Source organism: Phaethon lepturus, unplaced genomic scaffold, assembly GCF_000687285.1.
Source record: "Phaethon lepturus isolate BGI_N335 unplaced genomic scaffold, ASM68728v1 scaffold1440, whole genome shotgun sequence".
Classification (NCBI taxonomy): domain Eukaryota; kingdom Metazoa; phylum Chordata; class Aves; order Phaethontiformes; family Phaethontidae; genus Phaethon; species Phaethon lepturus.
Genome location: NW_010512378.1, coordinates 47,530 through 67,666, shown reverse-complemented (window position 1 = coordinate 67,666; position 20,137 = coordinate 47,530). Strand labels below are relative to the sequence as shown.

At 36.6% G+C, this 20,137-nt stretch overlaps 1 protein-coding gene across 3 annotated transcripts in view; it reads left to right on the top strand.

The window, feature by feature from the left end:
* PDS5B (PDS5, regulator of cohesion maintenance, homolog B (S. cerevisiae)) overlaps positions 1-20,137 on the top strand; it is a 93,517-nt gene that overhangs the window by 41,098 nt on the left and 32,282 nt on the right. For all 3 annotated transcript variants that reach the window (XM_010286564.1, XM_010286572.1, XM_010286557.1), the window contains exons 14-22: positions 3,039-3,087; positions 4,587-4,726; positions 4,809-4,924; positions 6,706-6,811; positions 8,727-8,887; positions 9,489-9,612; positions 10,423-10,581; positions 11,390-11,458; positions 16,397-16,533. In XM_010286564.1, the coding sequence (XP_010284866.1) occupies positions 3,039-3,087; positions 4,587-4,726; positions 4,809-4,924; positions 6,706-6,811; positions 8,727-8,887; positions 9,489-9,612; positions 10,423-10,581; positions 11,390-11,458; positions 16,397-16,533 (1,061 nt within the window). The remainder of the gene's footprint in view (positions 1-3,038; positions 3,088-4,586; positions 4,727-4,808; positions 4,925-6,705; positions 6,812-8,726; positions 8,888-9,488; positions 9,613-10,422; positions 10,582-11,389; positions 11,459-16,396; positions 16,534-20,137) is intronic.

The window sequence follows — 20,137 nt, the reverse complement described above, 5'->3', positions numbered from 1 at the left end:
CTCTTCAAGCTCTGCTCAGTGTAAGCACTATTGAGGAAACTGAAAATGTGTTAAGAAACTTTCCATTTTTGTTGATCAGAATTTCTTCTAATCTGAGACAGACCAGGCATCAAACTCACTTTTAAGATGAGTTAATTTCCTGAAGAGTAAAAGCATAAATCACAGCTCCTCTTGTTTTCTCCTACCAGCAATGGTATACAGTTAAATAAAATACATAGATTTGCCCGTTCACATGTGGAAAAATGGGTGAATTCTGGTTTGTCTGTATTTAGAATATAAGCTTCATTTGCTGCAGATAGCAGCTCTTCCGATGCTTCCATATTGTGAATGCAAGATAATGTAGATAGTGCCACAATAAGTCTTCTAAGAAGCAATGTTTCTTGATCTTCTTCAATCTGTCATTATTCAGCGGAGTTACACTACAAGTTAAAAGAATACTTCTGACAAGGGTTGTTTCATGTTTGGCTGAATGATTAGTACTTTGCTCAAATTGAGGTCTGTTTTAATGGGAGCTTTAGCCAGTACTTGAAGACTTAGCCAGTATTAGAAGACCAAACCAGTCAGAACCAAAGAAACTCCACAGTACAGTTTTGGTGTTTTACTTCTGAGTTGCAAGAGGTGTGAATATGGACATTCTGTATCTGTTGACGTCATTATTTGAATCCTGTGAAAGAGATTTTATTTCTGTGTTTTTTTCATTTCTTGTCTTAACATACCTGTTCAGCTGTGACAGCCAAAAGCTCTGAAAATGACAGCATTCTTCCAGCACTAAAAAGTGATGGAAAGTTCTGCCAAAATACTTAATGGCTGGAACTATGTGCCAAGTGTCTGTGTCACAAGATAAAGAGGATATTTGCTAAAAACATTGCTTGTCTTAATCTCATGCTATATTTTTGTTCTACTGTGATCTTTCTGAGGTTGTCACTATTCTCAAACACTGCCACATTTTCCACAAATTTGCTAATTAATTTCATTTTTAATGACAAAAAAACTCTGTGAAAATATGTTAGAACTCAAAATCCTATTTTCTTTCATAGTATCTAGTCAACTGCAGAACAGAAATTTACTCTGAAAATCGAATGATACTCCTTTTGGAAATACATTTCCATGTTTTAGCCAAGGTTATTTTAATAAATTGTAATTTTGTTATCTCCAAAGCTGATACGGCTTGTTTGGACCTTATTTGAGATCTATATGCAGATTTTGTCAATAATATCTAAAGAAATTAGATGAGCCTCAACAAGACTGACATCTGTCTTGAAGTTTTACCTATCTGTTCCATAATAATTCTAAGACTTTTATAAGCAAAAGTTAGTGTCTTGCAACACTACCTCCTAGCAGCTCTTTCCTGATATGAACCTGAATAAAAGGCCCAATGTAGGTCTTCATTTGCCTCATGTTAAGTACATTGGTAAGAAGAGTTCTTTCTCTTCTAAGGTGAGCCTCCTTTCTGAGCTTATTTGACATTGATTTGACATTGTTTTCTTGTTTGTATTTTTTAGGTTTGTCTACTGTCACTTTTGTCAGTTATAAAGGGAGTTCTGTAAAAGACAATTCTAGCAATGGTGGTGGCCAAACACTATTCTTATTAAACGTAAATAGTTTTCAGTGAAAGCTTACAAAGTTTTTATTCCTATTTAAATTTTTTATTGAAAGAATATAATTTTATAATTGTAGCCCATAATTGATACTATTTACATGTATTTAAGAAGCTTTGCAGGCTTTGTAAGTTATGTCACTAAAGTTGATCTGTCAGAAGTCAGTTGGCAAAAGAGCAGCTTCCTTTATGGTTTGGAAGCTGATGGGTCTATATGCTTTTGACAATATTGCTGTAAGCTTGAATTTTCTTTCAGATTCCAATTCTAATTTTACTTATGAAGATTTCAGAGTTGTTGAAGAGCACTTTATTACACAGCAATGAAAGATTTCTATTTCTTTTTTTCTTTTCATCCACCTTAGAATACTTTTATGAAGATGATTAGGGTGTTACCTTCACTGTACAGTTAAGGATTCCCTTTGTCATTTTTACTGACAATTCCTTAATATTTCAGACTTCAATGTAATTCCATAAAATTTCCTAGTCTGTAGAATACTGTGGATGAAAGTGGGCAAATGTGTCTTGGCAACTAGTTTGCCTACCTTCAGTAGTAGGTGATATGTTGTAGAAACATCACTTACTTGTCCGAAATACAGTGTTATAAAGAAAATGTACTTGCTATGTAGTTTTACTTGGCTGTGAAATTCGTTGTATTCTTTTTTCTTCTTCCATTTACTCAGTGTTAGAACTAACTCTTAAGGTGGACTTTGCAGGTGGAATTTGAAATCCTGTACCAGAAGAATTACTGACAAAAGGAAAATAAATGAGATTAAAAAGTCTGTTTTGTCCAACTTACTTTGTTTGTAAGGTGCTGTTGGAGGACTTTATATTGGCAATAGTTTCACTGAAATCTAAACTTCACAGATACCCTGAAATGCAGACATGTTTTCGTTTTTATGTTGTTGTCATGTTCTCTGATTGTTGCTTTCACAATTACACTGCTATTGTCTGCCTTCTCTGTTCAAATGAACGGGGGTAGCAATTGTCTTATTATTGACTTGCTTGTTCTTTACAATAAGGTGGGAGCTACTGCTGAGACTACTTGGAATCAATATCAGAACAAGAAGATAAAGTGAATTTAATGCTTGCTGTTCATCTTATATTTAAAAACAAAGGGGCTTTAGTTGGAAAACAGTTGCAGAAGTAACCCATTGGTGCTGTTCATGAGTTATATAGTAGATTGAAAAATAATAAATGTATTTTACATAAGTATATGTGAGCCAGAGTGATACTGTCAGCATGATCTACTTTTTACTTCGTGTTAATGTCTAGCATTAACTTTGCAGTTGTGGTTTTGTTTTCCAGCACACTGATGTGTTAGCAAAATGATGGGTGCTGGCTTGTTGATAATGCATTATAGCATTTTGCTTACTCGGTATTCAAGTGGAAAAAGATAATGTAAAATGGATTATGTAAATTTTTTTTCTTTTGTGACTTGCAGACGGATGCCAGCAGTAAAGCTATATTCTCAAAAGTGATGGTTATAACAAGTAAGTCAGTTGAAGTATTTACACTGTCTAAAAATTACAGTTGAAATATATTGCTCTTTTGCTTTAAAAACCATTTGAGATAAGCTTATAAAAAGAAGTTTTTTAACAAATAAAACTTAAAATAAATCATGATAAACACGATGTAAGAATATGCTTTAAAGAATTAAGACAACTGTAAGCAGAACTACTTCCTTACTGTGAAAAGTCTTCAGTCATGAAGTTTATCACATTACATTGTGGCTGCGTCTGTTACGGACTAATTCAAAATCTAGATGACCTAGGGTGTTAGTGTCTACTTTAGCATTTATTATAGAGTATACATTAACTGATATTAATTAACCTACTAAACTATCTAATAACTTACCTGTCTGTGAGGTGTTGGTATTGTAAGTGCTGTTGGGAGAGTGCAAAAGAGCTTGAGTTTCAGCAGCAGGGAAGGGACTTTGGAAACTGAAGAACTTCTATGCAAAGAAAAAACCACCAATCCCAAAGCAACACTTCTGCTTCCCCCCAAACCACCATGCCAATAGCATTAACACCAGTACAAAGAAGAAAAACTTGCTTTACAACTCTGAAATTTTGTTTTTAAATCAGTCTTTTAAAAAAAAAAAATGCCCACTGTTCCGGAAAAAAAAAATACTACTAAAGGCTATGTATATATTTGAAAAAATGTGGAGGAAAACGGAATCCTTCTACTTGATTGGCCATATTCCAAATCCTTTTTTCCTTTTGTTTATAATATAAAAGTTGATCAGTTTGTAATTTTTCTGATTCTGTTAGTTCTTGGTCACATTTGAAAACAAAAATGAAGAAACCAATGCAGCAAACCAAATACTTAGTAGAACTTGTTTTGAACTATCCTGTAGACCTGTACCATTTTCTGTGCCAACTTTGCTTAACACCTACTGTACCAAAAACATGAATGATCTCAGATAGTATACAGATACTTTGCCAATAAATTGTCTTGCTATAATATAAAATGTAAATATAAAATCAATATGTAGTTTAAGAAACGTATTTTAAAAGTGTTTTTTTAAATGTTGCAAGCTGTTGTAAAGCTTACGTTTAGTGAAGGGGTAATTCAACAAAAATACCCTTTTGACGTTTTTCACACTGGTCATATCAGGTGATCTATATACAAGAGTGTTTTTCTGTGGATTATAGGCTTTGGATTCTGAGATGAACTTCAACTATTAATATGATTAACAAGAACAACTAGACTTGCTGAAAAATGGGTGTGAAGTGCAAGAAAAGCAAATGGCCAGGGGAGGTCTGTGGGTACAGACATTTTTAGAAAATGGTGTCCTTATAGGTGTCTGTACATGTTAAGGTGTTCTCTGGGTTAGTTTTTGGTGGGTGGGGGTTTTTTTTTGTTTTGTTTTCACCCTTCTTGGTTAACTTAAACACAGATAGAAATTTTCCTGGTGTGTCGTTTCAAACTTGTGTAATTTACAATACTGATACTTATTAAAATAGTGATTTCTTTTGCTTATTTGAAGGAAACCTTCCTGATCCAGGGAAAGCTCAAGATTTCATGAAAAAGTTCACACAAGTTCTAGAAGATGATGAAAAAATAAGAAGTCAGTTAGAAATGCTTGTTAGCCCGACATGCTCTTGCAAACAGGCTGAAGGATGTGTGGTAAGAATTGCTCTTAAAATACGTGAATATTTTTGGAACTGAATTGATTATAAATTTAATTGAAACTTATCTTATATTGCAGAGGGAAATAACAAAGAAGTTGGGCAATCCAAAGCAACCAACAAATCCTTTCCTGGAAATGATAAAATTTCTTCTTGAGAGAATTGCTCCTGTGCACATTGATACTGAATCGATCAGGTATTTTCATGTGTGTGTTGTTGGCTGTAGAACACAGGGTTTGAAGTAAGGTTTTCTTATTTTGCCTTTAAACGCAAGCAGTAATGGATTGGGTGGGTGCAGTTTAAGGCCAGGTGATCTACAGTATTTTCTTCTGTTTCCCCTTGCTTAGGGTTTTTGTGTCCTCATTGAAAATGTAGCCACAGAAGCAATTGAATTGTCATTTAGCACAACCAGGATAACCTGTCAGTTAAAATGTATCTCTTGCTGATGGGTGAAGTTTGGTCTGGGACTGACCAACTTAGTTTGAAAGAACTTTGTGTCCATGGCTATTCCTTGAAGCTTTCCACCCAGAATATTAGCTCACAGTGACATACACAGTAATTTAACTGAGAAAGTAAAGATTGTGGTGATGAGGCATCAAGACTATAACGAAGAGTAAGCCAGTGAAGTTTTGGGAGGGGAAAAAAGTAGTTGCTGAAATAATTATTTAACAGCTGTATTGGAGAGATGCGGTACCTTATTAGAGACAACTAGTTCTAAATACTGGTAAATTCTTGCCTGTTAATTCCAGCTATAGTCATTGTCTTTCATGTATTTGAGCTTTTCAGTTTCTGCCTGTCATGTATGTAATGTAATGGATCCATTGAGATTTCACTTAAAAATCTGTTTCTAATCTTGGATTAAGTACAATGTATAGCTGCATTTTTACTTGCAATTTGAAAATACATTTTTTCACATTCACAGAAGCAATATGAAATCTATATTTCAAGTAATATTCACATGTGGCACTATGTTGTAATATTTCAGTCTGACTAACTGCCATACAAATAAACAAGCAAAAAAAAAGTAGTAAAAAGCACGTATTTTCAGCTTTGCCACAGAATTGGTCTTCTCCCATATTTGTAAAATTTGACTAAACTTCTGCTTCAGTTTTGAGACTCGCACTGTTTGGTTTTATAAATAGATGGTAATTTTTCGTCCAATTAGGGGCAGGAAAAAAAAAATTGGAAGTTTGGGAAGTCTGACTGGGAGGTCTCTCCCTTGGTTTGCTATCAGTTGGGGTTTTTTGTGTTCTTCTTTGGTTTGTTTTGGTTGGGTTTTTTGGGTTGTGTGTTTTTTTTTTTTTTTTTTTGTCTTGGGATTATTGTTTTTCCCCATAAACATAACTTAGAGAATGTACTGAAGGAATATTCTCAATATTGTTCACTTCTTGATAGGGAAGCTGTCTATACTACTCACGACTAGGATCATTTGGATAATCACCATTTTCCTTCCTAGGGTACAGTGTAAGAAAAAAACCAAGCATTACTGTCAAGGTGAAATATGGAGCAGAGAGGTCTCTTAAATTTTTCATCAACGCTTAGCACAGATGTTTAATGGTTATTTTTTTGTCCTGGCTATAGACTAAACATTGTAAACAGTTATTTTCTATAAATTATTAAGAATCCATAGTGTCTAGTAACCTCACCATAATTCTTACCTGAATTTGTTGCCTGTAATGCTCAAATTGCTTTCTTATTTTGATCATCCTTCCAGAATAATTTGTACATAGTTCTTAATTCATGATAGATAAACATTTTTGAACTTAATGCTTCATAAGCTCTGGTTAACATAGGAGGTGAGGGCAACGAGATGATATATGTAGTTGACTTACATTTAATATTTACATTATTATTTGTTTTCTAGCAAGCTCATGTTTTATGTTTTAAGTAAGTTCCTTTAATAACATTATATCTTGAACTTATGGAAGTGGTCATACATGGTGGAATACAAGGCCATGTTTTGTTTTCCCTCTTCAGTGCCCTTATCAAGCAAGTAAACAAGTCTATAGATGGAACAGCTGATGATGAAGATGAGGGTGTACCTACTGACCAAGCAATCAGAGCAGGTCTTGAATTGCTTAAGGCAAGTATACTCCTGATGGTCAGTGAGCATGTGAAACTTTCTGAAGCAACTTTGTTAAAATAAATTTTTAATTAGCATTCAGTATTTTTAGTCACAGACATGTGGTGGCTGTTTGGAACAATACTGGTTTGTTTTTTGTTCTCTATGTTCATGTTATGTAGCACCTAAGTAAGGTTATTTTTTAAAATCATTTTTCTGGAAGTCAAAAGTAGTTGCATGTGTGACATCAGCAACTGAGTTTTGATTGTTAGAGTGTGAATTCAGTGGTTTCTGCATATAATTGCACTACTTTTGGAACTGTACTTGTATATCAGTACAATACTGTGGTTCCCCTGAGTTCCTTCATCAATTGGGGTCTTATGTATTTCAACTATGTGTAATCTTTGAGACTCAGTTAACATAGCAAACCCCACCAAGATGCATTTTTGGGGACACTGTACAACATTTCTTACTCTGTTCTACCTTTTTCCCAGGAGGAAAAAGGCTGATCACTGGGTTCTTTACAAATACTGTTAAAAGCATGAAACTTCTAAAATGCAACTACATAGGGCTTTGTGTTTCTCTTAGTCTCTCTCTCACACTTTAGCCTACAAGCACTATGTAGTGTCACATGGAAAGGTACTTGTAGCATAGTACCACCTGAGTTATGTGATAGTGTCGGGAGTAGTCCAGCTGTGGGTTGACTTCAGAGGCCTCAAAATCTAAAGGACTCCCCTACTGAACTTTTCAGAATATCTTAGATCAGCTAAGGGCCTAGTAGATTCATCTGAGAGTATATGACTCTTTAGCCAGATGTGCACATTTAGATAATAGTGCAAAAAGCCAGTAGCACAAAGATGAATCTGAGTAAGAATTAATCATATCATGAAGGACTATGTATTTGAAAGAAGGCTTCCAGGTCAGTACGTACATATTCATATGAACTGACATGACACATTTCAGGATGAGGAGTAATTTTGTCCTGAAGGAAGTGGTCTATACATCATAAGAATCCAGAAAAGGACAAATGTAGGAGTCCAGAAAAGGGAATGCTGTACAAGGAAGTTGGGAGGAAGGTAACTTGGTGAAAATAGAAAACTGCGTGTGAAGAAGTTCCTAGATTTTGAGGATTGTTTCTTTGCCATGTGGCAGAATTATGGAAGAGGGCTAATAATCAACAGCCAATTAAAAATGAAGAGAAGGCAAACTTTCAGGGAGGATCAAAAGAGGACTGTTGTTTGGGTTTTGTGAGTTTGGTTTTTTTTTAATTTATTTATTAACATGGGAGGACTGTCGTATTTGAAAACAGAGTCCAAGAATCTGAAGGAGAGGTACAGGATCTGGTAAGCTGCTGTGGAAAGCTTGAGAGACTAGAGACCTGCCTGGGTATGTCTATATTACAATTTTAGAGATAGGAACTTCTCTTCAGAGCACAAGCAGTTGTTCCACTTAACAAATGAGCATGAAGTCTGGGAGCACACAAGCTGGATTCCTTTTAAAGAAACAATATTGAGATGAGCTTCAGAAGCACTTGTTTTGTTGCCATGGTTAAAGTGGGTTCAGTCAGTCTAGAAATACTCTGATGTAAAACTACTGAAATGTGAATATTGCTTCTTTAGCATCAGTTTTTTAAAGACCTGCTTCTGCTGTAACCCAGTACTCGCTAATGTAGATGTAGCCACTGAGAAGTATGTGTTCACAACAGTAGAAGAAATTGAGACTGGATAAATAAGTTAAAACTGGTAAGATCATGTATAAAGACAGAGAAGTTTGTGAGGTACTAAAAAAAAAGTCACAAGAGAAATGTGGAACATGATAAAACTGGGCAGAAGATTATAAATATTCCAGTATGGCAGAGGAAGATGACTCTTGATGGAATGTTCTATATAAGTGGACCTTTAAAAATATTAACATGGCTTTCATTTTATTTTGGCAGGTACTTTCATTTACGCACCCTATCTCATTTCATTCAGCTGAAACTTTTGAGTCTCTCCTGGCTTGCTTGAAAATGGATGATGAAAAAGTGGCAGAAGCTGCATTACAAATTTTCAAAAATACAGGAAGTAAAATTGAAGAAGACTTTCCTCATATAAGATCGTAAGTTACGTATCTTACTCTGAGTAGTGTTCTTTACTGTATTTCAGAAGGTCTTATTCTTTTTACATGTTATACCATTATTCTGTGTTCTTTTGGAAGAAAGTTTTACTTTGGGTAAAACAGGAAAGAGATTTAAATTACTTCAAAATGCAGTGCTTTTTGAAGAACGGAAGTGAAATGAATATATCCAAAGAAGTGACAGCTGATATGTCACTGATACTACTATAATTTTTATCATTGCCCTTCAGAAATACTTACGGTTTGTCCTACATTAAATATACAGCAATGTAAAAACATTCTTTGTAATTTAATGGGGATGACAAGAATATTTCCAAAAGAGCATTTAATAACTTGTGCAGATAAAATGTTTGTTTAATCACATGATATTTTTATCAACAAAAACCAGGTGGGTTTTTTTTCCAATTGTGAGCCATATAAATAACCCTTTTTTTTCTTTCTTTGAAGAAATTGCCAAAACCAGGACAATTAGCACTTTCGCAGAGGTGTTGTGCTCTATATATGTATATTTGTACTTCTTTGATAGTTTGATATTTTGGAAGATTTTCAATTTGTGAAAAGGTACTTATCTTTTTTTTTTAAGTGCTTTGCTTCCAGTTCTGCATCATAAAGCTAAAAAGGGTCCCCCTCGTCAAGCCAAGTACGCTATTCACTGCATCCATGCAATATTTTCCAGCAAAGAAACACAGTTTGCACAGATATTTGAGGTAAAATTAAAATATTTAAGCTACTTTTTATTAATCTTTTATATTGCATATGTAAACTAAGGGATGTAGTGGCAATTTCTGTGGCAAGATGTATCAAATTTAGAAAAGATATTTTTCACCATTCCCTTTGTTCTTATACAGTTTTGCCTGAAAAATGGTAGTGGAGGGTGTTTTTTAGAATCCCATGATCCACTATGTTTAGGGCTATGTATTTCAACAGACAATAGAGTAAAAACAAAGTGTTGGACTGTCTACTAGAACTATGAACTATTCCTGGAAAGAGGAACCATACACCACTCACTCCTCAACCTTGTTGGGACTGACCCAAAATATTTAAATGGTTACAGAAATTACGGAAAACTGAATTATGGTAGAGACTACTTAAAAAGATTTTATAGTTATAAATGCTAATATACTTTTTAATTACTGCCTATCACCCTTTTATCTTGAAGGCTGAATCATAGTCCATTACTGAAATTGCCATCTTGAGATGTAGCATGCCCACCTTTTCAGCAAGAAAATATACTTTTTAATCCATTGTTTCCCAAATGGTCCTGCTTGAGCTGCCACTTCTTGGACCACCTAGATGTGACAAACTTCTTATCTATCTTCTTGATTTTTTTCTTTTGATTTGTGGGAGACTTGTAGGGTTGGTGAATGTGTCTTTAAATCTAAATAGTCAATAGTTCTTTTAAAATTGTATTTCTGAAATAGTAGACATGGACAACTTGGTACAGAACTCTCGCTCCCCTCCCCCGAGTAAGACACAGATTATATCAGTAATACCTGAATTTTTTGCCTTTATTCTAGCCACTGCATAAAAGTCTGGATCCAAGCAATTTTGAGCATCTCATTACGCCATTGGTTACTATTGGCCATATAGCCATGCTAGCACCTGATCAATTTGCTGCCCCTTTGAAATCTTTGGTTGCCACTTTTATTGTTAAAGATTTGTTAATGAATGATAGGGTAAGTATTTTTAAAACCTTGTATTAAGATTCTGCTTCTCCTGTAGTATGATACTCAGCAAATACTTGCGAAAATTTTTGGCTTGTTGGTTCTGCTTCTTGTATACAGTTGCCTTTGGATTTCCATGTGTACTCTTTGACTCAGTTGAAAACACGCAGCACAGGAAAGGAGATAGTACTAATTTGGTAGTCCTTTCAAAAGCGACAATCTGTATAGCACAGTATTTCATCACTCATGACTTGCCTTTTAAAAATGGGAAAATTGCTGTTGACTTCACTCACTTTGGCTCTTGTCTTGAGCAACGAAGTTGTGATTTTTCTAGGAAGTATAATGCATTTGAAACAAAAATACACTTTTAAAATGTGTTTAAGACTGTGAATTTTAATTTTTCTAATATTTCTATTGATAGTATTGATAGTGATTATAAAGTGAAAAAAGTAGTTGTGCATTGTCAGCCATTGTTTAGGGAATTTACTGTCTAAAACTATGCACTTGATGTTCCAATCTACTGGATATGAAAACTGGAAATTATTTTCAAAGCAATGGCTATTACACTCTAAAACAATAGTTTTCAGGTGACAACAACAACAAAAAACCCACCCCTTTACTACTGTTAAATTTGCCAGTACTTGAATAGTGAGGTAAGAACAGTATCTCACTCCTGTAATGGTTACTTTATAAAATACAGAAGGCATGAAGCTAACCAGTGAATGCTGCTGTATTGTTTTCAGAAGCAAACAGGAAAGAGATTACAGCAGGTTTCACGGAAGAGTAACAGTAGTGTAATAAAATGTAACATTTGGTTTAGCTTCCAGGAAAAAAGACAACAAAACTTTGGGTCCCAGATGAAGAAGTGTCTCCTGAAACGCTTGTTAAAGTAAGTAGTGCTTGTTATATTTTCCTGTGATTGTGTGTATAATACTTAATAAAAGAGGTTAAATATCTGGATTCCTAAAGCTGTCAGCTGCTTTTCTCCGTTTCCTTGTCAACCTTCTAAAAGTAACAAAGAAGTGACTATTTTTAAATTTCTTATCTTACCAGAATACACATTTTTGGATGGCCAGAAGAAAAGAATTTGCTTTTGGGAGCATCTACTTTTTTTTTTTTTTTTTTTTTTTACTTTTGTAAATAAATTTACATATGAACCATTGACTTTTTATTACAGCTTTTTATAGGCTTAGCTTTGGTGTGTAACACCTAAGTATTCTAGATGTTACCACAGTTAAAGTAAAATTATTTTTTCCCTCCTGTTTAACATAGGAGTTAACTACCATAGAGACTTTTTTGAAAATCTTCCCTTTTTCTGTTGATTTTTTTATGACATTCCAAGAAACATCCAGTGCTGGTTTGGAATAAAAAAAATGGTTTTGGATTTGTCAGTTTCCTCAAATGAATAAATGTTTTAGTTTGCTTTTCTCTGTGTACAATGTATATTAGAGGGAAACCTAAATTTAAGAAAAAACCTATCACTTTAAAATGGTGGTGGGGGTTGCTGTTTGCTTGTTAACTTAAAAATGTCATCTTAAACTTGTTCTTCTTTTGGAGTAAATTTATTATTACATGTTCTGGTCTTGGTAATCGATATCCTCACTCAATTTTTAACTCAATCAGAAATAGACTTATACTGTGGAAAATACATCCTATGCCTGTATTTGTTTTTAAGTGCACTTTCTTCAGAACAGGGATAGATTATGCTTTGATATTTTCTTTCAGAATTAGAAAGATGTGTGTACTTTGTGGCATGCTGTTTTTAAGTGAAGTATAACAGTCATTCAATTTCGATGACTTTTGAATAGTTGCTCTGACAATTTTAAAAAGTTCTTTGCCTTCTCTTGAAGTTATTAAACGCTTTGTAGCATAATACCTCCTTCTCTGCTGGTTTAGTAAGTAGTCTGGTTTCCAGCTTGGTACAGAATTCATTACTGGAAATGCTCAGTTATGTTTGGAGTTGATTTATTAGCTTTTTATTCATTTGAATTTGCAATGATATTTTTCGTATTTGTGCAATTCCATAGTTACACAGTACACTCCAAGAACAGTTAAAAGAATGCATGTTTGTTTTGATTTCATGAACTGGTAGTTTAAAATAGACACGATTTTACTTCAGTGATTATACATGTAACTTGAAGTAGTAAATATTAATTGTTTTTCTTAACTTTTAAATTATTTGTAAAGCTCTAATATTTCTCTAAAATGTGCTTTTATGTTGATAAAACTTTTCATATAATTGGCTACTTGGAAACAAATTGGCTTATAGAAAATCTTAAGGCAATTTGAAGTCGAAGCCAAGCCCGAAAACTCTAAGAAGCATTTATTGGCAAATGAAAACAGGTTATTGTGAAAATTGATTTGCAAATTTAATTAGTTTTTATTACCACTGAGAAGCCTATATTTAATGAATGCTGCAGGCCACACTATTAGTTTATAAATGATTTCTCTCTGACAGTGTTGTCTTCTTCACTCTGGTTTTAAAAGCCTCTTTCTCCCTTTGTAACAACTGTATAATATATCTAATGGGGATCTTAAAGTTAGCAAGTTTAAATATGAAAGCCGGAACGACTGATGAAGCCAAAATTTTGGTATCATCCAACCTAACACAGACTGATACAGGCTAGCCTTAGTTTTGGATGCTAAACCTTAAATGAAATCATGTCTGTGGAGAAGTGTTTCAGTGCAGTATTAAATATGAATTTGATTAATTATTGTATGAGTTAGACTTGAATTCCTACGCTTGGCACTTGAGTGTCTGCTCTAAAGCAGTAATCTCTCTTGATAGTGACCAGTACTGAATACTTCCGTGCACCATGCAGTGGATTGAGATTTATGTAGTAGCAGTGATATTTCTTGTTTCCTTCTATGTACACTGCAATATGAGGTTTCTCATCCTATTTCTCTAACTGTGCTTTGTGGGTATTGTTTCATTCTTCACTACTGTACGAACCTGCAGCCTTTGTGGCTATGAAAACTCAAGTAGTAGAAACCTGAGCTAGCTGTTGTCATAATGTTGATGTAGTAGGAAGGCATTGTTTTCTAGAGTCACTACATGGGATGGGATCCCATTATACTGTTGCAACAGAGGCATGATGATAACCTCTAGATCAGAGAAAAGGGCTATAACTATCTGTTGATTATTTTTAATTGTTAATTGTTTTGGAACAGGCTGCCCAGGGAGGTGATGGAGTCACCATCACTGGGAGTATTCAAAAAACATGTGGATGTGTCACTTCGGGACATGGTTTAGTGGGCATGGTGGTGCTGGGTTGATGGTTGGACTTAATGATCTTAAAGGTCTTTTCCAACCTTAATGATTCTGTGATTCTGTAATTTTAATCTTAAAAATTAATACTTACTTGCTACTGACAGTTTATGTAAAGCTAGTAGTTAATTGCAGTTTTCTCATATGACAAATCGGAGATCTGTCACATTATCTGTGTTCACTGTGTCGGAAAGAAATGATCACATCCTATCACTTTTGCTTGCACTTCATGTAGTTTGTGTTGTGCTGCTAAGTCTAGTACAAAGCAGTCATTTCTGGCCTTTGATATGGTTCTGACCCATGTTGTATTTTGACTTTTATTACATACAACATGAAAATATCATGATTTTTATTCTCTGAGGAGAATTCTAGGCTAATGGGACACAAATTGAAACAAGAGGTTCAGACTGGATATAAGGAAAAAAACCTGAGGACAGTCAGGCAATGGAACTGGTTGCAAGAGAAAGCCTGTGCAATCTCCATTCTTGGAGTCTTTCAACACCACAATGGATAAAACTGAGACCAATGTGGTCTGACTGCATAGCCGACCTTTCTTTGAGCAGGAGATTGGGCTGGAGACCTCCTGACATTCCTTCCAACTGGAATTATCCATTGATATTTGGCTGCAAAGAAAAATACTTAAAACGTGAGGGCAGTGCAAGCTTGTGTCATGTTTGTTTAAGTCTTCAGGTAGCCAGAAGCAGTGACTGGGGGAATTCTCATGCCCTGTACTAATTTCATGGGAATGCTTGGTTCTGAAGGATTTCTGGAATGTCATCACAACATCATTAACACCAGCAAAGAAACAGGGAACATAGTGAGGTCAGAGGAGAATTCTGAAGGAGGTGGGATTAGGACTTCCTAATGGAAGGAAGACTAGAAGAGATTCAGACAGTAAAATTGGGGGAAGGGAGTTGTGGAGGGAGAAGAGAGAAGGTAAAACTGAAATTACTCAGGAGTTGACCAGAGATGTTGAGGCACATAGCATGTGGCTCTTCCCTGGCTGAATACATCATTTACGTGAAGACCAAATAGAGCTAGCGTTTCCAAATGGGAGGCACTAATGGTACAGGTACTGGTTATGGCATGAAGAAACTGAATTGGTAAGCTATCAAAATATCTGCTGCTATTGTTGTTGTTGTTGTTATTATTATTGGTTTTATTGATATTAAAATCTTACGGTGGATACTTACAGTTGTATCAGTGGAAGGCCCTTGAAAGCTAGGGCAAGACATTTTCATTTCTGTTCCACAAATGCTGTTTGCATTTTGAGTTCTTGAGTGACAAACACCCTACATCCTGCTGGTGTTACCCAACAGAAGTAGCATTCTTTAGGTGAAGTAAATGGCCTACGGTGCTGATAATTTTTAGCACTCGTGTATAGATGACAATCCTAGAACTTAGATCTGAAATGACCATTGTGATCAGTTTGTTACATGTAATAGATCAGCTGTATGATGAACTTCATTTGGTGATACTGTGAATGTTTATATAAAGCTGTTAGAACTGCCTTTTCCATTAAAGAGGAAATTTGAAGTTACTGTGTACAAAAAGTGCTAGCTTCCTTTCCACCATATCTTATTTTTTTCCAAAGCCTTTTGTGTTTTTAACTTCAGGTTTTGGTGTTTTCGTTTGTTTGGTTTTGGTTGTTTTTTCTTTTTTTCCTCAAGGACTTCTCAAGGATTCAGATGAGCATTTTATTTTGCTGTGAGAGGATATTCCTCTTTCTGTTTTCTTTATTGTCTCTGCTCGTATAGAAGGAAAATGAAAGGACAAAGGGATTCAAATACCAAAACAAACTTAATTTCAAAATTAATTCTTTATTTTCACTCAAGAAAGGTGTGAAATTATTCAGTGTTTTCTGATAGCTGCTGGATTCTGCATACTTTTAGAATCTTGCCTCAAAACACTTGATATTTCCATTGATGAAAGACTAGTTATTCTAAGTAACAGGCTTTGAGGCTTTTCTTTAAATAGCCATGAAAGAAGTACTCTTCCAGGATGAGTTACCTTAATACAGGTTGATACTGTAACAGTCAAAATGTCTGTGAAGGATTTTTTAATTTACATGTCTTAAAATTTAACTCAAATATTACATACATGAATAAAGAATATATAGGGATTGTTTAAGCATAGGAATTATAGAAATATAGTAAGATGAAAATGTGTTCTGCTTTTTGATCCAGTAACATTTTCCTAGTAAGTATAAATTGTTTTGCCTATTCCACAGTGTTTAATAAATGTAATGTCAATTAAGATGTTTTCAGAGGACAAAAGATGTGATTACTTAGTAGAAGAAACAGTTCAAATTTTAACTAAATGTTGTATGATTGTTTGCTGTGATAATTGCTTGAGACTTTCAATGAGAAGTTGTCTAGTGAGAGTATGTCTAGTTATCTTTCAGTATTTAAATGGTATTTTGCAGCCTTGACAGGCCTGTGTTCATAGCAGCAAAAAGTTCTTGGGAACTTTACTGTGGGATTAAATTAAGATAAAGATTATTTTAAAAAATGAGGCTCATGGTGTGATTTGACTTTTGCATATAAAATGTTTTTTCAGATTCAGGCCATCAAGATGATGGTTCGATGGTTGTTAGGAATGAAGAACAACCACAGCAAGTCAGGAACTTCTACTCTGAGGTTGCTAACAACAATATTACACAGTGACGGAGATTTAACAGAGCAGGGGAAAATTAGGTATGTAACAGATAGTAACGTTTTGATGTCTATGATACGGTGGGGAGAGTTTTAGTCAAGCTGTACTTAAATTATTCTGTTAGACTGCTTACCAATTTATATAACTTATTTCATAAGAACTAATGGTAATCTTGGCTGGATTCCTGCTTAAGTTTGTGAAGTCTCAGGTTTTTTAACACTGTAGATATAGCTGTATTTTAATGTTTTTATCTTCTTCATTTTACCCCTTTCTTTAAAGGGCCATTACTCATACTGCAAGAATAAACTGTGTAACTTCATCCTTCCCATTGAAAATCAGTTTTAATTTTTCTTTATGCAGCTTGATTTTCTTGATGTACCAATTGCTGTGTATGCGAAAGGCTGATAGGCAGGCTTTCTAATAAAAAATAATAGCATGTTGCAGTAAACCAGGTGGGAATAGCTAGTACCTAAGGCACTTCTGCTTGAAGGCAGACTTTAATCCCTTGAGGCCTCTAAAAGCAAGAGGAAGAAGGAAGTGTAAAGAGGATTAAGTCTCAATAAATAATTTAGCTTTTAGGTGATTGTTAGACAGCTTGCTTGTTTTTTCTGGGTACCTTCTTAATCCTCTGCAGTAAGAGAAGTGACAAGGTGTCAGCCACTATTGCTTGCCAAACATTGAAAATTCATGTCTACAAAAGCCATTAATGGCATGGGTGGATTGTGCCATTATGAGTAAAAAGGTTTTAATTTGGGACTAGAGTTTAATGCTATACAGTGATTATGCAGACGGATCCTACGTTGTATGTGCAAAATTGCAAATCTGAGAATTGTCTAGTATGTTACCTTTTCAGCAGCTGTGTAGTCTTTCTTAAAGTTCCTTGTAAATAATTGTTTCATAGTTTTAAATACTGTGATATGACCATTCATAGCAGTAATTTAGCTTTTCAGTATAACTGCTCAGAGTATATTGTTGGCTTATCCAGTAGTTTGTGAATAGATCGGTTCTGTAGGTCCTGTGTGTTTTCATGCTTGGAGTGATGATTCCTTACTATGCATGATTTAGAAACTTAATTTTCTCACTCTTTTTATACTCAAAACTGTAAATAATAATAGAAACTGTATATAAAGATGTGGTCAATTCTCCTTGATTAAAGTTAATGGGGGGCTGGGGATACTTTTAGGGGAGGGAGAAAGCTGCAATGGCATGTGAGGTTGCTCTGTGTTAAAGGCAACCCTTCAACCCCAGAGACAGGACCTCTGCCTGGGGATGGATGATGAACCAACTGAGAGCTTATGGGTTAGGATTAAAGACTAGTATGGGTGACATTGTAGTGGGTGTCTGCTGTAGGTCCCCTGACTAGGAAGAGGAAGTGGAAAAACAGCTAGAAACAACTTCGTGTTTGCAGGCCTTGGCCCTCATGGGGGACTTCAACCACTCCAGTATCTCCTGAAGGAGCAACACAGCAGCGCATAAACAACCCAGGTGCTTCCTGGAGAGCATCAATAACAACTTCCTGACACAAGTGATAAAGGAATCAATGAGAAGAGCTGCTTTGCTCACTAGCAAGGAGGGACTTGGGTGTGTGAAGGTTGAAGGCACCCTTGGCTGTAATCAGAATCTTGTAAGGTTGGAAAAGACCTTTAAGATCATGAAGTCCAACCATCAACCCAACACCATCATGCCCATTAAACCATATGCCGAAGTGCCACATCCACACATTTTTTTGAACGCTGACAGGGATGGGGACTCCACCACCTCCCTGGGCAGCTTGTTTCAATGTTTGACCACTCTCGCAGTAAAGAAATTTTTCCTAATATCTAATCTAAACCTCCCCTGGTGCAACTTGAGGCCATTTCCTCTCATCCTATCACTGGTTATTTAGGAGAAGAGACCAACACCCATGTTGCCACAAGCCCCTTTCAGGGAGTTGTAGAGAGCCATAAGGTCTCCCTTCAGCCTCCTCTTCTCCAGACTGAACAACCCCAGTTCCCTCAGCTGCTCCTCATAAGACTTGTGCTCCAGACCCCTCACCAGCTTCGTTGCCTTTCTCTGGACATGCTCCAGCAGCTCCATGGCCTTCTTGTAGTGAGGGGCCCAAAACTGAACACAGGATTCAAGGTGCGGCCTCACCAGTGCCGAGTACAGGGGCACGATCAGTTCCCCACTCCTGCTGGCCACACTGTTTCTGACACAGGCCAGCACACTGTTGGCCTTCTTGGCCACCTGGGCACACTGCTGGCTCATGTTCAGCCGGCTGTCAGCCAGCACCCCCAGGTCCTTTTCTGCCAGGCAGCTCTCCAGCCACTCCTCCCCAGGCCTGTAGCGTTGCATGGGGTGGTTGTGACCAAAGTGCAGGACCTGGCACTTCGCCTTGTTGAACCTCATACAGTTGACCTCTCCCCATCAATCCAGCCTGTCCAGATCCCTCTGCAGAACCTTCCTACCCTCAGGCAGATAATGACCATAAATGGTCATTATCCTGAGGGCAGCAAGGAGGGCAAAAAGCAAGATAACAGTGCTGGACTTCAGGCGAACAGACTTGTGCCTCTTAAAGGATCTGCTTAGTGAAGTCCCATTGGATAAGGCTCTGGAGGGAAGAAAGGCCCAAGAAAGTTAGTTAGTATTCAAGCATCATCTCCTCTAAGCTCAAGAGTGATCAAAGTAGAAGGTCAGGCAAATATCCAGGCAGGTCTGCTGAAATGAGCAAAGAGCTCCTGCAAAACTGAAGCTCAAAAGGAGGAATTGAGAGCAGCCCTGCAAAGGAGGACTTGGGGGTACTGATGGATGAAGAGCTGGACAGGAGCCAGCAATGTGCGCTCGCAGCCCAGAAGGCCAATCACATGCTGGGCCACATCCAAAGAAGCGTGGCCAGCAGGTCAAGGGAGGTGATTCTGCCCTTCCACTCCGCTGTGGTGGGACTCCGCCTGGAGTCCTGTGTCCAGCTCTGGAGCCCTCAGCACAGGAAAGATTTGGACCTCTTGGAGTGGGTCCAGAGGAGGGCCACAGAAGTGAACTGAGGGATGGAACACCTCTTCTGTGAGGACGGGCTGAGAGAGTTGGGGTTGTTCAGCCTGAGAAGAGAAGGCTGCAGGGGAACCATATTGCAGCCTTTCAGTACTTAAAGGGGGCTTATAAGAAAGATGGGGACAGACTTTTTAGCAGGGCCTGTTGCCATAGGACAAGGGGTAGTGGTTTTAAACTAAAAGAGGGTAGATCTAGACTAGACATAAGGAAGAAATTTTTGACAGTGAGGGTGGTGAACCACTAGCACAGGTTGTCCAGAGAGGTGGTAGACGCCCCATCCCTGGCAACGTTCAAGGTCAGTTTGGATGGGGCTCTGAGCAACTTGCTCTAGTTGAAGTTGTCCCTGCTCACTGCAGGGTGTTTGGACTAGATGACCTTTAAAGGTCCCTTCCAACCCAAATTCTTCTATGATTCTATGATGTATACAGAAGGTGGAAGTAGGGACAGGTAACCTGGCAGGAATACGGAGAACACTGAGGCACAATTAGGAAAACCAAAGCCCAACTGCAGTTGAATCTAGTGAGGCATGACAAAGGCAACCAGAAGAACTTCTTTAAGTAAATAGGTGACAAAAGGAAGACTAGGGAAAATGTGCATGCAGTGCTGAACAAGGCAGGA